This window comes from Onychomys torridus, chromosome 8 (assembly GCF_903995425.1).
Source record: "Onychomys torridus chromosome 8, mOncTor1.1, whole genome shotgun sequence".
NCBI classification, from domain to species: Eukaryota; Metazoa; Chordata; class Mammalia; order Rodentia; family Cricetidae; genus Onychomys; species Onychomys torridus.
The window spans coordinates 65445269-65460299 of record NC_050450.1 but is presented as its reverse complement, the minus strand read 5'-3'; the positions used below and the strand labels follow the sequence as shown (position 1 = coordinate 65460299).

Sequence of the window (15031 nt, the reverse complement as noted above, 5' to 3'; positions counted from 1 at the left end):
TCAGGTGTTTTAGGCAGTAAAGTAACACAGCTTCACAGAGTCAAACAGATGCACTCTAAAAGAATGCAACACATCTTTGCATCATTAAACAACATTCCACAGCATAAATGGATGTAACACATCTTTAACTAATATTCCACAATATAATAGCAAATGTTTTTATGGTTCAAATGATTGTTCTCAGGATTTTTGTTTTGATTGTGCTCCAGTAAACCATGTAAACAATTTTGAAGCTTTTGTTGTTAAATATATCCTAAAGTCATCAATTAAACTCTATTTATAGTGTTTCTTAATTAAAAAATTACATATATGTGTATCTGTGAGTGCAGGAGCCTACAGATGTCTACGGCATCAGACTCTCTGGAGCAGTAGGTTCAGGTCCCTGGGAGCTGCATGGTATTGATGCTGGGAACCCACCAGGGTCCTCTGCAAGAGTAGTATAAACTCTTAACCACTGAGCCATCTCTCCAGGCCCCTACTTCTAGTATTTCTTACATTTAATTTTTTTCTTCTCAGATGAGGACTCCCATGCAGCTTTCAGGAACGTTGTGTTTAGAAAACCTGCACAAGTGATTCTTGGTTTAGATGAATATGAACTGAAGTTAAAAACACAGCAACCATGGAAGAAAAATTTTCATGAGATAGTAGAAGCAAGAGCTCAGGTCATGCAGCAGAATGTGTTAGAGAAGGATAGCCTGAAGAAGGAACAAGAAAAGAAGACTGCAAAAAATCTCCCTAGGGATGACTTGGCCAAAAACTGGTTTAATATTGAAAGCATGACACTAAGTCCCCGGGCATACTTGCTGGACAAGCTTCTACCCACCTTGATTCCGGGAGTAGAACAAATGTTAATGCAGGTAGAAAAGAAGAAACTCTTGAGCCGAGCTGACATCCCAACCAAGTTTGATCCAATTAATTATTTGGGGGAATATTTAATGAGAAATAATACTCACTATATCAAAGACCCAGGAATGTCTGGTTACCAGAGGGTGATGAAAGAAGTCACAGAAAAGCTGAAGATACACGTGCCCGGTACAATCAGCAACAGGTACAGTTTGTTGTGTGTTCAGTTGGTGCTCTGTCCCTTTGCGTTGAAAAGCTAAGAGAGCAATGATGTGAATGCAAACAGGACTTGAAAGAAATGATTTTATAGTTAATCAAGAAGCATTTGTTGGCTGGCGGGGGGTGGGGGGGTGGGGGGGGGGTGGGGGAGTGGGGGTGGGGGGGTGGGGGTGGGGGTGGCTCACACAGGTAATCCTAGCATTTGGGAGCTGAGGTAAATTTAGTTTCTTTTTAATAGTTCTGAGTAGAAAAATTATTTCCTGTAACGTACATTTTTCTTTTATGCAGTTAGTATGTGGGCGGTGCACATGCCCATGGCACATGTTGCAGGTCAAAGGACTCCTTGTGGCAGTCAGATCTCATCTTCCAGCTTTTTCAGGCAGGGTCTCTCTTGTTTCTGCTGCTGAGCTGTGTACTCCAAGCAAATTCAAGGTTACATAGTAAGGCTCTGTATTAGTGAGTTCCTACTATGTGCTTCACTTTTTCAAAGCGCTGCAAGGACTAATGAATTAAAAGGTTTATTTTCAAAGCGCTTCAAAGACTGACGAATTAAAATAAGTTTATTTGTTTTGTTTTGTTTTTTGAGATACAGAGTTTTTCTTTGAAGTTCAAACTGGGCTTAAGTTCACTATGTAGTCCAGGTTGGCCTCAAACTCGTTGGAATGCTCCTGCCTCCGCCTCCCAAGTGCTGGGCTTATAGGCCTGCACCAGCACACCTAGCTAGTTACTTGGATCTGATTGTCACATTAGGACTTCAAGTATATATTTATGTCTGTATTAGACTCTGCACTGGAGAGAAACCTAATTCAAAAGTCAAAATATATATTTTAAAAAGGTGTACAGTAAGCCCAGCATGGTGGCACAGGCCTTTCATCTTAGCACCCAGGAGTCAGGGGCAGGTGGATCTCTGTGAGTTTGAGTCCAGCCTGGTCTACAAAGCAAGTTCCAGGAAGGCCAGGGCTACACAGTGAGACCCTGTCTGAAAAAACAAAAAAATAAACAAAAAACAAAACGATGAAAATAAAATTGTACAGTAAAGCTAGGTGGTGGTGGCTCACGCCTTTAAACCCAGCCCTCTGCAGTAGGGGCAGGTGGATCTCTTTGAGTTCAAGGCCATCCTCGTCTACAGAGAGTTCCAGGACAGTCAGGGTTACACAGAGAAATCTTGTCTCAAAAAACCAAAACAATAACATTTATCTTTTGTTATGCAGCTGGATTTAACTTTTATTTTATAGCATCCCATTTTGAGTCAGTCACTTATTAAAATATTACAAGAATTTGCCCACATATTCTTCTGCTCCTGTAGGGTTTTTTGTTTGTTTGTTTTGGTTTGGTTTTTTTTTGTTGTTGTTTTTTTTTTTTTTGAGACAGAGTCTCACTATGCACCCCTGATTAGCCTGGAACCTGCCATGTAGACCAGGCTGTCTTTGCCTCCCAAGTCCTGGAATTAAAGACATGCACCACCACACCCAATTATGATACTAATTTTTATTTTAAATATAAACAAATATAAAATAAATTTGTAATTTATGCTAGAGCAATTTGTAAGATGTAGATACAACTTTATTCTTTTACAAATGACTGTCTAGTAATCCCAGAAAGACTTACTGAACCATCCCGCACCCAGCCAATGACCATCTTTAGCAAGGACAAGCGTTTCTGCGATTGCTATTTAATATTTGCTTGTCTTCTGTATCTGTCACTGTTGCCTTAAAGTTTTCATGTATATAGGTATCTGTATTCCTTCTTCGAGTTGTTGCAGGTTATCTTATACATTTTTGTTGCTATTATAAGTGGACTTCTTCTTTCACTACAATTTTTTGGGGTTTGGAAGTAATCTGAAGAAATGAAAACTATTAATTTCTATATAGTTTTGTTCTCTGGTTCCTTACTGAGTTTTCTTATAGTAAAATTGAATTGCTATATTGGATTTTCTAGGGAAACAACTATGCTATTTTCAAATAATAGTCTTCCTTTTTACTCTCAATTTTTATGCCTCTAGCATCTTTCTCTTATCTAGTTGCATTGACTGTTCCATCTAATTCAGGGTGCACAGCAGTGGCTGTGTGCACACTCTTGTCTTCAATACTTTAGTAGAAATGGTTCTCATGTTACTGCCTCACCATCCACAACTTACTTTATCTGTGGGTTCTAGTCTTTTTGGCCCTAAAGTCAAGTATTTTCTTACAATAAAAATAATATGAATGGGTCATAATTGAGGAGCTATTAATAGTTGATGGTTTCTGGGGTTGGGAACACAGTTTTCTTAAGGATGTGGCCCCTGGTAGGTTATCCATGGGATGGTCGCACACTTGTGAGTATATGGGCATCCCCAACTGGACTCAATGTATTTTCTATATATGTGGGACATAAAATTGGGTGGGGTGAAGTGGGAGTGGAGCTGGGAGGAATTAGTGGAAGGTGTTAGGGGTAAATGTGATTAAAATACATATATGCAATTCTTGAAGAATTAATAAAAAATAGTATATTAAAAATTATTTAGGGGCTGGTGATTAGCTCAAGGCAGAGCATTTGCCTAATAGGAATACTCTGGCCTCAACCTTATGGATATTAGGATTATAGGTATGTATCATGGTGCCAAAGTTTGGATTTGTTTTTTTTTAAGTCTGAAAATTTGGGCTCTTAATAATATTGACATAGTTATTGGTTTGCCTTATGCTATAATTTATATAGGATAGCCTCAAAATAATAATGAAACAAACATATGATTATAAAAACTAGTTCAGTTTTTAGATTTATCCAAACCTGTTTATATATTAAATGAACTCATATAAAACCCAAGACAGCTGGGCATGGTGATTCATGCTTATAATCACAGCATTTGAGAAAGTAAAACAGTCAGATCACCATAAGTTTGAGGCCAGCCTGAGCTCATAGCTTGTTTCAGGAAAACAAGTCTGGACTACAAAGTAAGCCTTCATATCAAAGAGAACAACAACAAAAACAAGCTCTGAAGAAACTAGGGTATGTTTATTTGTTTTGTGTGTGTAAGTGTTTTGCCTGTATGTAATGTATGTCTGTGCACCCACGTGTGTACCTGGTGCCCATGAATGCCAGAGATCCCTGGAACTGAAGTCACAGACGCTTATGAGCCTCCAAGTGGGAATTGAACCTGGGTCCTCTGGAAGAATAGCCAGTGCTCTTACCCTTTGGGCCATTTTTCTAGCCCCAGAAATCAAGATTTAAAATCTTTTTTTTTTTTTTTTTTTTTTTTTTACTGAGGACAATTTTTTACTTTGTTAACAGCTTATTTTTAATTAGTATACGTAATAGTGGGTTTCCGTATGATATTGTCACACATTCACATCGCACACTTTATTCTTCCCATCCCATCCTTACTTGCCCTTGTTTTTTTCTCCTTTCCAATTAATTCCACTCCTCCTCTGAAGTAGATAAACCTTTTTAGCCCATGACTCCAAATCAGAAATATTGGTACATTTGGTTACATAAATATTGAAATATTTTTGCTTGGCAAATTGTCACGACTACTCAGTAATGCTGTTCTTGTACAAAAGCAGTCACAGACAACATGTAAATGAGTCAGTGTGGCTGTGTGCCCTTGAAACTTTATTTATGGGTCATGAACTTTGAATTTTACATAATTTTCACATGCCACAAAATATTATTATTCTTTTGGTTTAAAAAAAATACCACTTAGAAATCTATCTACCAGCTTTCTAGCCACATAAAGCCAAGCTGTGAGTTGGCTGGGTTTTGCTTACTGAGCCCTACTGTAAATGATATTTATGAGGCCTCTCCAAGATCTCAAGAGCAGTGGACTTCAAATCTCAGGACCTCTCCCCAAATTTCCATATTTTTCTCTGAATGTCATCTGGTATGCACACCTATACCAAAATTGATTTTAAAAACCCTAAAATTCTTTGTATCTTGTTTAGTATCTTCTCTATATGGTAAACAACTAATTATCTATGTTTGTATATGTAGTTTTATTATTTATTTATTTATTGGTAGGGCTGAGGTTAGAACCCTGAATGCTAGACACTCTGCCACTGAGTTACACCCCTGAAGTCCTAATACATCTTTTGAAATTATGCACATGTATAGTGTATACATTATGCACATTGTAGAGAACTCCTAGGTTTTACATGTGTATTCTTGTTTGCTCTCTGTTGCTATGATAAAACACTCTGACCAAAATCGATTTAGCAGGGAAAAAAAGAGGGCTTTTTTGGCTTACACTTGCAGATCACAATCTGTCATTGAAGAAAGAGCAGGAACTCAACCAGGAAGCATAAGAAGACACTAAGATGGAACAGGGCTTGCTATCAGGAACAACGGAGGGACATCTCTCACTATCTGGCTTGTTCACCAGCTCACGCTAAGCTCCTTTCCTTTCCTTTTTTTTTTTTTTTTAATACATCTCAGAACAGCCTTCCCAAGGAATGGTACCACCTTCACTGGGCTATGCTCGCCTCTGCCACTTAACAAACAAGATAATCCCACTGACCTCTCTGATGTAGACAACTCCTCAGTTGGAGCTTCTCCTTTGAGGTGCCCCCAGGCTGTGTCGAGTTGACAACTGGAGAGAGCCAGTGCGATGTGGAAGTGAGACTTGTACTTTCAGTAGAAACAATAGTTTAGAAAGTGTGATGCCCTAGGACAGCAAAATCACCTAGGGTGCTTGGTTAAAGTAAAGACTATACACAAGGCCCTGGATTTTCTTCCCAACGCCCACATGCCCCAAATGTTCAGATTCCTACATTATCCCTCGGATTTTTCTGAATCAGATCCTCTGGGGAAGTATTTAAAATAAGTCCTACTGGAAGTTATTAGGCAAAAAGCAACCAAATGAAGAGATCTTTAGTACTAGCGAAAAGTTCCACCAGCATGCAGGAAGCAATGCCGTTGAATTTAACAAATAGTTCAAAGAACACTTCTCTTCACCATCTGTTCTGAACAACGCGTTAGGTTGCATCTAGAACTATTCACTTTTGAAAAAAAAAAAAAAAAAAAAAAAAGATGTACTAACAATTTGGGAACTGATGTCAAGGCTATAAATCAAAAACTTGACAAGCCCTTCCTCCTATCAGAGGGGTATGTAAACTTCAAACAGTGCATAAAACTCTAGGCATTTGTCATTTATCAGAAGGTATAATAAGAATAACAAATGGACACATCAAGTCCCTGGCCTAGGTTCCTTTGCCAGCCAATGACATGACATGTGAAGACAAGTTTGTTTGACTAATGTTTCTAGAGCTGAGAATTTGGATGTTTCAGGCCTTCTTGAGGTGTAGTAAGAGTCTTCGTTTCTTTATTTGTGTGTACGTATGTACCTGTATGTAAGCACATGCACTATGTATGTGCAGGTGCCTTTGGAGGCTAGAAAGACTGCTGAATTCCTTGGCACTGAGTTGTAGGCAGTCTGAGCTACCTGGTGTGGGTGCTGGGAACTGAACCCCGGTCCTCTGCAAGAGCAGCAGCACTCTTAACCACTAAGTCGTCTTTCCGGCCTCACCTAGTTTCTCCTGGAGCAACAGTAGGAACTCCATGAAAGAGTTAAAGTAATCGAAGGCTTTGTTTGTCTGCATCACTAGGATTAGAACTTCATCTCCCTCTGGCCAAAGTCCAAACCCTATTGTATGCCGGCAACGACAATGCCAGGCATTTTAGCTTATTCAGACAGCCCACGGACGCTTTTCAACAGAATGTTCTGCTCCCAGTGCCTACTGACTTAAAGCTCGGATACTCAGCAATCTAATTTAATCATAAAATTAGTTCTGATTTAAAATTCTTTGACCTCTGTCTTGTGTTTTCTCAATCTGTTACAGACTCTTGGCAAAGGAATGAACATTTTTCCTTATTTCTATTCGTCAAAAGTAGGCCAAAGGTTTGTTGGTTTGTCAAGAGTTTAACTTCCAGTGACTTCGACTTAAAATTTTCATCTGTTTTCTTCCCAGGAGAAATGGGCATTTATTCACCTCTGGTGTCTCATAGCAATAGATTGAGCAGACCTTCTTTATTTATGTAGAATAATTTTTATGGTGGCAGCCATTCACTTGAAAAATACAGCATTTCTGCTGCCTGGTGGTTTTACATGCACAATATAATGCACTGCTTTTTATCAAGTTTCTGAAAGGTAGATGAAGGGTCCAAGTGGACTTTGATCTTTCAGCCTTGCATGTAAATTTACAAAGCCATAAAGCAGGTGGGATTTGTGCTCCTTGCCCTTGTATCTTTATTGTTCTTGTATCTTTTCCTCCTGCCTCCCATTCCTCAGTACTCGGGGATTTATATGTGAAAGTTTCTTTCCTCTGGTTTGTGAATTGATAATGCAAAATATTTGCCCTTAAAATAAGATTTGAAATTTTTAACAGCCTAGGAGTTACACGTACTTGTAAATGTGTTAGAATTTGTAAAACTGGGCACCAAAAACAGTCAATTACACTATATTTTTAACTAAAGAATTTTAAATAATAAGAGGGAAGCTTATTAATATTTGAATTGCAGATTATTCCAAAGAGGCAGAGCCTATTTCTCAATCAATCTTGACATATAAGATCCTAGGGTGCCAGTTGAAATGCTCAGCAAAGTAGGTAGGTCTGAGAGTCCTTAGTGCTGGGTGCGGCAGCTCACACCTGTAATCTCAGCACTTGCGAGGCTACACAAACAAACACCACAATCAACACTTGGATCTTTTCAGTATCCTAGCATTTGTTGTTGATTTCACAGTCTGAGGGACGGATATCTGCTCCACTCTGAGGTATCTTTGGAGAATTTTTTAGTGAATTATCTTTATTAACCTTATGCATTAATGATAGGGCATTTATTCCATGAAGAGAGATAATCATAAAAAGGTATTCCAAAGAATTACTTTATCTATCACAGCTACATAAAGGAGAGGAACAAGTCAGTATAAATGCTCAAATATTAGAGATACACAAACCAAGTACAATTTTAAAGGGAGAAACATGCAAGCCTTTATCTTATTTATTGTAATTTCCTACAGATTACAATTACTTGTAAATATTCGAGTAATTTACATGGACCATGTGCCAAAATCCGTTATGTATTTTTCTGCTGAGAAATGCAAAAGATTTTATGCAAAAGATTCTAAGATTTACCTCACAGTACTTATTTTGTATTTCACACACCAAAATGCCTCAGAATGTCTAACTCATCTTTACAATTTCCAGCGCTAGGACTTGGCAATAGACAGGATGTATTTTTCCTCAGTACAGGCTTTCCTCAGTTGCCAGGAGACTGGCTTCCTAGACAGCTGTCTGCTCACACTCCACACCAGCTGCCACCCCGTTACTGAGCCAAATTGAAACAACATTAGGAGAGGAAATCCTGCAGGTGCTTCTCCACAGGTGATATTAGTAATATAAGCTTGTCCATTTGTACTGGAAAACAGATTTTATCATTCCAGTAAAGCATTTTTTACCAAAAGTAAGGATAATACTTTTAATAATTTAATTTCTGTTATACCAAGTGGTATGTAGTAGGATTTTATCCAAAAAAAAAAAAATCCTAATTTTGTTCAACCTGAAGCATAGCAATTTATAAACTCTAGTTAGTTTAGCATGCATGTATAAATGACATTCTGAGCATGCATGTCCCGTTGTAACTTTAAAAGTCAGCTGTGTATAGGGTAGGGCTATGGTTCATTTGGTAGAATGCTTGCCTTGCATTCATGAAGCTTGGGCTCACTCCCCAGGACCCCATAAATTTGTCATGGTGGTGTGTGCCTATAATCCCAGCACTTGGGAGTAGAGGAAGGATAATCAGAAATTCAAGATCATCCCTGGCTTTTTGATGAGTTTGAGGACAGTCTAGAATACATCACTTCCAGGATCAAAGGGGAAAAAAAAAGCTACTTATGGACTGCAAAATCGTAGTCTCCTTAAATTATATTCCACCTTTCTAAACCTCATCCTGCAACTTGATGTTGAATGAGTTTTTGGCATAGAGCATTCCTGTTGTTAAAGAGATTGAAATAGTTCAGAGTCAATTTCTCTCCAGCTAGAGCTGTATACCTGGGCTAATGACTGATAAGGTGTGGTGGTGTGAATGTAATTGGCCCTCAACAACTCATAGGGAGTGGCACTATTAGGAGATGTGGCTTTGTTGGAGTGGGTATGGCCTTGTTGGAGGAAGTGTGTCACTCTTGAAGTAGGCTTTTAAGTCTCATATATGCTAAAGCTATACCCAGTGTCTGTCTCAGAACACTTCCTGTTGCTTGTTAGTCAAGCTGTAAGAACTCTCAGCTCCTTCTTTAGCACCATGCCTGCTTGCATGCTACCTTGCTTCCCGCCAAGACAATAGTAGATTAAACCTCTAAACTCCAAGCAAGCCCTAATGGAATGTTTTCCTTTATAAGAGTTGCCGTGGTCATGGTGTCTCTTCACAGCAATAGACACCCTAACTAAGATGTAAGGTGAGATGGTCCTGGAGTAGAAACACCAAAGACTACCTAAGATGTACAGGAATTCTTACGATTTTCTACTTCATTTTGTTAATTCAATTTTCAAAGGAACATAAGCTTTGTTTATTTATAGCAGATGCTCCAGCCTCTAAGGCCATACATACAATTGCCTTGATTTTTTAAATATTCTCTCCTAGCTTGGTCCTGTACCATCAAACCAGATACTTTCTTATCTCACTCCACTCCCATGTAGAATATCCTTACTCTGGTGTCCTCTGCCTTTCTCTCACTTCCCCAGTAGAGTGGCTCAGCCACCTCGTATAGAAATAGGAAATGCTTACCACAAATGCCAGCTTCAAAACTTAGCCATACTGTGTAGTAGATACCCAGCACACAATGATAGTAAATTTAGCCCTGACTACTATCCACTGCAGCCAAATAGGCTGCATTCTTTCTGCACGTTTTTTACTATTTCATACATAGCAACTCACTAATCCTCTTCTGGAATACAGAGTGCCAGCTTTCTTTGTCTAAATATCTTAGTCCTCATTTCTCTAGCTGCTAAATTCCTCCTGTCCCCCGGGAATTCCCTTGAGTACCATTTCTCCTGGCTACCTTCCATCACACCTGCTCTGGATCGATCCGTGCTGCTTCTGCATATTTTGGAAGTGCTTGTAGGCTCATGTCACCCTTGAGCACTGTGAATTATTCATGTCCTCACAACCTCTTGGAAGATCCGGCAATTTTTTAAATCAAAATATTATTAGACACTGGACATGTGCCTGGTGATTGTGACTCAGTAAACGTTCTTAGGTAAGTTAGAATTTTGAACTTATTGATGGGTCTTTACTGCATGGATATTGAGTCATACCTCATGGAAAAAATACAAACTTTCGTTATCATGAAGAACACACCTTATTCCATGATTTTATTTTGTTTTATTTTACATGTATGGGTGTTTTGCCTGCATGTATGTCTGTGCACTACATGTGTACTTGGTGTCCACAGAAGCTAGTAAAGGGTGTCAGATCCCCTGGAACTGGAGCTGTAGATAGTTGTGAGCCTCCATGTAGGTTTTGGGAGTTGAACTAGGTTGCTCAGGGAGAGCATCCAGTGCTCTTAACTGCTGAGCATCTCTCCAGCCCTGCCATATACAATGAAAATCTGCAAATGTATTAATTTGTCCACATACATTCTCATCACTTCCCACACATTTATCAACCTCTTGTATTTATTTGGTTTTGTACAAATCTGTCTTCAATAAATGGCATTTACCAAGATCCTCACATTCTCTATGCTTCTAGACCCACCAAGAGGATTGTGGCCCTTCTTCAATCTGCTCTCCAGCCGTGTTCATGAAAATAGCACTTCCTTCTTGAAATACCTTTCCCTTCTCCATGATATCCTGCTTTTCCAGTTTTTCTATTTCCCTCTTTAGTCCCTAGTTTCCTTTGCTAGCTCATTTGGTACTGCCCAGTTTTCAAATATTAAGATTCCACCAAACACACACATAGACCATGCATACACACAGACTTTTTAAAATCTTTCCTCCTCCCTCCCTCCCTCCTTTCTTCTTTTTGTTTGAGACAGCATCTTATAAGATGTAGCTCAGACAGGCTTCAAACTCCTTCTGCAGCTGCGAATGATGCTGAACTTGGGGTGTCCCTGCCTCCATCCTCTGAGTGCCGGGATTATGTTGCACCACCACACCCAGTTTGTACAGTGCTGGTGCTAAGTAAGGGTCAAATGAAATGCTTGTTCACATGGCCAAGCACTCCATCCTCCAGGCATCCCTGGTCTTTATTTCTATTCTTTCATCAGATTTTGTACTGTGGTGGGTTTTTTGTTTTGTTTTTTAAATCTCAGAACACTTGCTCATATGGGGGGAATGTTTGATTATTTAGTTGTTTTGTTTGTTTGAGACAGGGTCTTGCTATGAAGCCCAAGCTGGCTGAAAACTCACAGCAATCCTCCTGCCTCAGTCTCCCATCTTCTGGGATTACAGAATATGTACCACCATACCTAGTTTCATTAGTTAGCTTTTATGTGTGCCAGTGTGTGTGCACACGTATGCAGGTGCACAGGGCCAGAGGTCAGCCTCGGGTGTCATTCCTCAGGCCCTGCCCACCTTTGTTTTTTCAGAGAGTCTCTCACTGGCTCAGAATTTACCAGGTGGTCTAGGCTGGTGGGCCAACAAACTCCAGGAATCTGCCTGTTTCTGCCACCTCCCCAGTGCCGGGATTACATGTGCATACCTACAATGCCCACCTAACCTTCCCTTTTCTTCTTCCTCCTCTTCTTCTTTCCCTTCCTCCTGCTCCTCCTCCCCATCCTCCACTTCCTCCTCCTCTTCCTCTTCCTTCTTCTCCTCCATTTATCTTGGGTTCTGAGGATCTTACTTGGATCATCATGCTTGTAAGGTAAGCTCTTTGCTGACTAAGCTATCTTCCCATCCTGGGAGCTATATTTAGAATCCACTTGTAGGTTATATCTACCCTATACTGCCCAAAGTTACAAAGTGTTGGATGGTGTAACATTCTCATAAAATAAGGTAGACAATGGAAATGTTATCCATTCCCTCAAAGAGTGGCATGATCAATTTAAAATCCATTTGGATTATATTTGGAAGCTCATACACAGTGTCTCTGAAGCACAAAACTAAATTTTCTTTCTAAATATGGGCATCATGATGTGGGAGAAAATGATGTCTCAACTGAGACCCAAAGCATGTGGAAGATCTAGTCAGGCAAAGCGAGTGGGAAAAACATTTTGAGCAGATGAAAATGTGACAGAAAAATAACTTTGTGAATCTATTTTTGTGACTTCTGAGAGTTTGGAGACACTCAGTACTTATGACACTATCCCAATCACTCATCTGTCTTGCCATTAGATGCTGAGCTGTATAACAGCAGAATACATAATAAATGTCCAATAAATGCTTGTGTAATAGGTGAGAGAATGCTAGATACAAGACGTGGGTATAAAATAGAAAGCCGTATTGGAATGATGGTAGAAACTGCAGGCATGCTGTATTGGGAGAAAAGAGAGGAAAGCAGTATGGGAAGAGCAGGGTGAGAAAACAGCTGAAGGGCCCCGGGAGTTTCAGATGCTTAGCAACATTAGAGGAATCTAGCCCTTCCTTTAAAATACTAATTAATCTTTCAGAAGTTCACACAAGGCTCTTCTGTGCTGCTAACCTGCCTCCATGCTTTTGTTTTCAAACCTAAAGTTTATTTTTGAAGGCTTATATTCCTAGAGAATTAAATTACAAAGGTCTTACATGGGCATAAACTATCATCCTCTATTCAGTACCTTCTTTTGGACAATTAGAGTTATCTAAAGTCCACATTCTCAGTGAAAATGTCTTGGCATCTCAAAGCTGTCAAATTGTCTTGGTCTTTCCTCTTTGAAAAATGAAAACCTATTCCAAATGTTGTTGGACCTAAAAAAAATTCACTTGGCACTCATCACTGTTTTTAGTATTCTGAACCATGTGATTTGATTTCAATCAAAACAGTTTGGGGTTTGTTTGGTTGGTTTTTTAAGTTCTAATAGGGATGATTAACATAGGAACAATTGAAGCCTCCATTCTTTGCTCATTCTCAGCCTGGCGATGCATCTCTGGCAGAGGACAATAGTTACTCTTGTACTCGGGACTTCAGCAGGGCTGCGGAAGCATTTGACTCTGACTAGATAGCAGCAACAGGCAGATTTCTCAAGTTTAGCCAGAGTATCAGAATGACCTGACATGCTTCTTATAAGAGGACCTTCCATTCTTCCATCCTAGTTTTGGGATCAGAGTCCCCCCAGATGACTTTTATGTCCAGGGAAGTAAAAAGCTAACAACTTTTAGACTTTAGACTGTTTCTGCCTTTAGAGGGTGTAGGAAAGCCTCTAGGGGTATTCTCTCTCTCTCTCTCTCTCTCTCTCTCTCTCTCTCTGTTTTTTGAAACAGTTTCTCTGTGTAGCCTTGGTTGTCCTAGAACTCTCTCTGTAGACCAGGCTGGCCTTGAACTTACAGAGATCTGCCTGCCTCTGCTGGGATTAAAGGCATGTGGCTCTAGGGATATTCTTACTACTTCTTTTTGTAAAAAAAACAAAAACAAAAACCTGTAAATTGACTAATTATAGTTTATATATTTATAGGGTGCAGTGTGATGTGATTTTTAACTATGTAGTATAATTAAGTCAAGCTAACTAACATATTTCACTTTAAATAGTCATCATTTTATGGAGAGAACATTTGAAAGTTATACTTTTAGCAATTTTTAAATATGCAACATTTTATTATAAACTATACTATTATACAATAGATACTTTCAAAAACCTTATTCTTCTTTCTAATTGACGTATTTTGTTCCCTTTGGCCTTAATCTCCTCCATGACCACTACTGTACTCTCTGCACTACTGTACTCTCTGCTTCTCTGTTTGATTTTGTTAAATATTTTACTATGTATCAATAATATGTAGCATTTGACTTTCTGTACCTGGTTTCTTTTACTTATCCTAATTCTCCAGTTCTATCCACAGTTCACAAAGAACAGATTCTGTTTTGGTAATCTTGCATAACAAACTGTTGTGCTTATGTGCCAAATTTTCTTTATACATTCAGAATTGATTCTGTATTTTGCTACTGTGAATTGTGTGGTAATTAATATATGAATGCAAACCTCTTTTTAACAAGCTGATTTCAAGTCTTTTGGAAAAATACTCAAAAGTAAGATTACTGTGTCTTTTGGTAGTTATACTTTTATGTTATTCAGCTGTCTCCACAGTTTTCCATAATTATTATGTTAATTAACACTCCTACCAATACTTCTTAAACCTATTACTTACTTAGGTAAAATAAGCCAGCCTCTATACAAAGTTAAATAGTAGTAGAAATTGGCCTAAGAGGAATGCTTAATGCAGGTGGTGCTGGGGGAAGACAAGCAACTCGGGGCTTTAGATGAGGCTCTGGACTCTTGGGTTCTGCCACTGAACTATCTGAGCCAAACTGAGGATTCTTAACATATATTCCATGTTCTCATACTCCAGAGTATCCATCATGAAGGAGAAAGTTAAGCAAAAGAGAGAACAAAGAGAATATATCAGCACAGTCAAAGTCAAGGTGGCCACCATGAGAAAGCAGGCTCTGGAGGAACAGTTCAGTGAATGGATTCTCAACCCCAGCGGGATGATTCCTATAGTCGTGGTAAGAGGAGGATCGTATGTGAAGGGGAGAGGGAGGAGTGGTAGGAGGGAAATTGCTAGCATGTTAAGTGCAATGTCAGCGGCTTCTCTTGAAATCCTTACTTTAACTGAACTAAGTCAATTCTTGACCTATCTACTGGGAGCTCATTGATTTCTTCAGTTTATTAATGGTTGTGAAAAATAAAATAAAAATCTAGTAAGATCTTTTAAAATCTTGATCCTGACACAATCATTATCAACAGAGATAGAGTGTGTGTGTGTGTGTGTGTGTGTGTGTGTGTGTGTGTGTCTATTTGTAATATCTATGAAACCACATCTCTTAGCTGCAAAAAACAGCCACTCTCTAAGGATAAAGTATTTTCTCTTAA

General features: G+C 39.0%; 1 protein-coding gene across 1 annotated transcript in view; it reads left to right on the top strand.

The window, feature by feature from the left end:
- Positions 1–622: 622 nt before the first annotated feature.
- Positions 623–15031, top strand: part of Efcab5 (EF-hand calcium binding domain 5) — a 98243-nt gene continuing 83834 nt past the window's right edge. The window contains exons 1-2 of the mRNA XM_036195375.1: positions 623–1048; positions 14508–14664. Of these exons, the coding sequence (XP_036051268.1) occupies positions 666–1048; positions 14508–14664 (540 nt within the window). The 5' untranslated portion in view covers positions 623–665. The remainder of the gene's footprint in view (positions 1049–14507; positions 14665–15031) is intronic.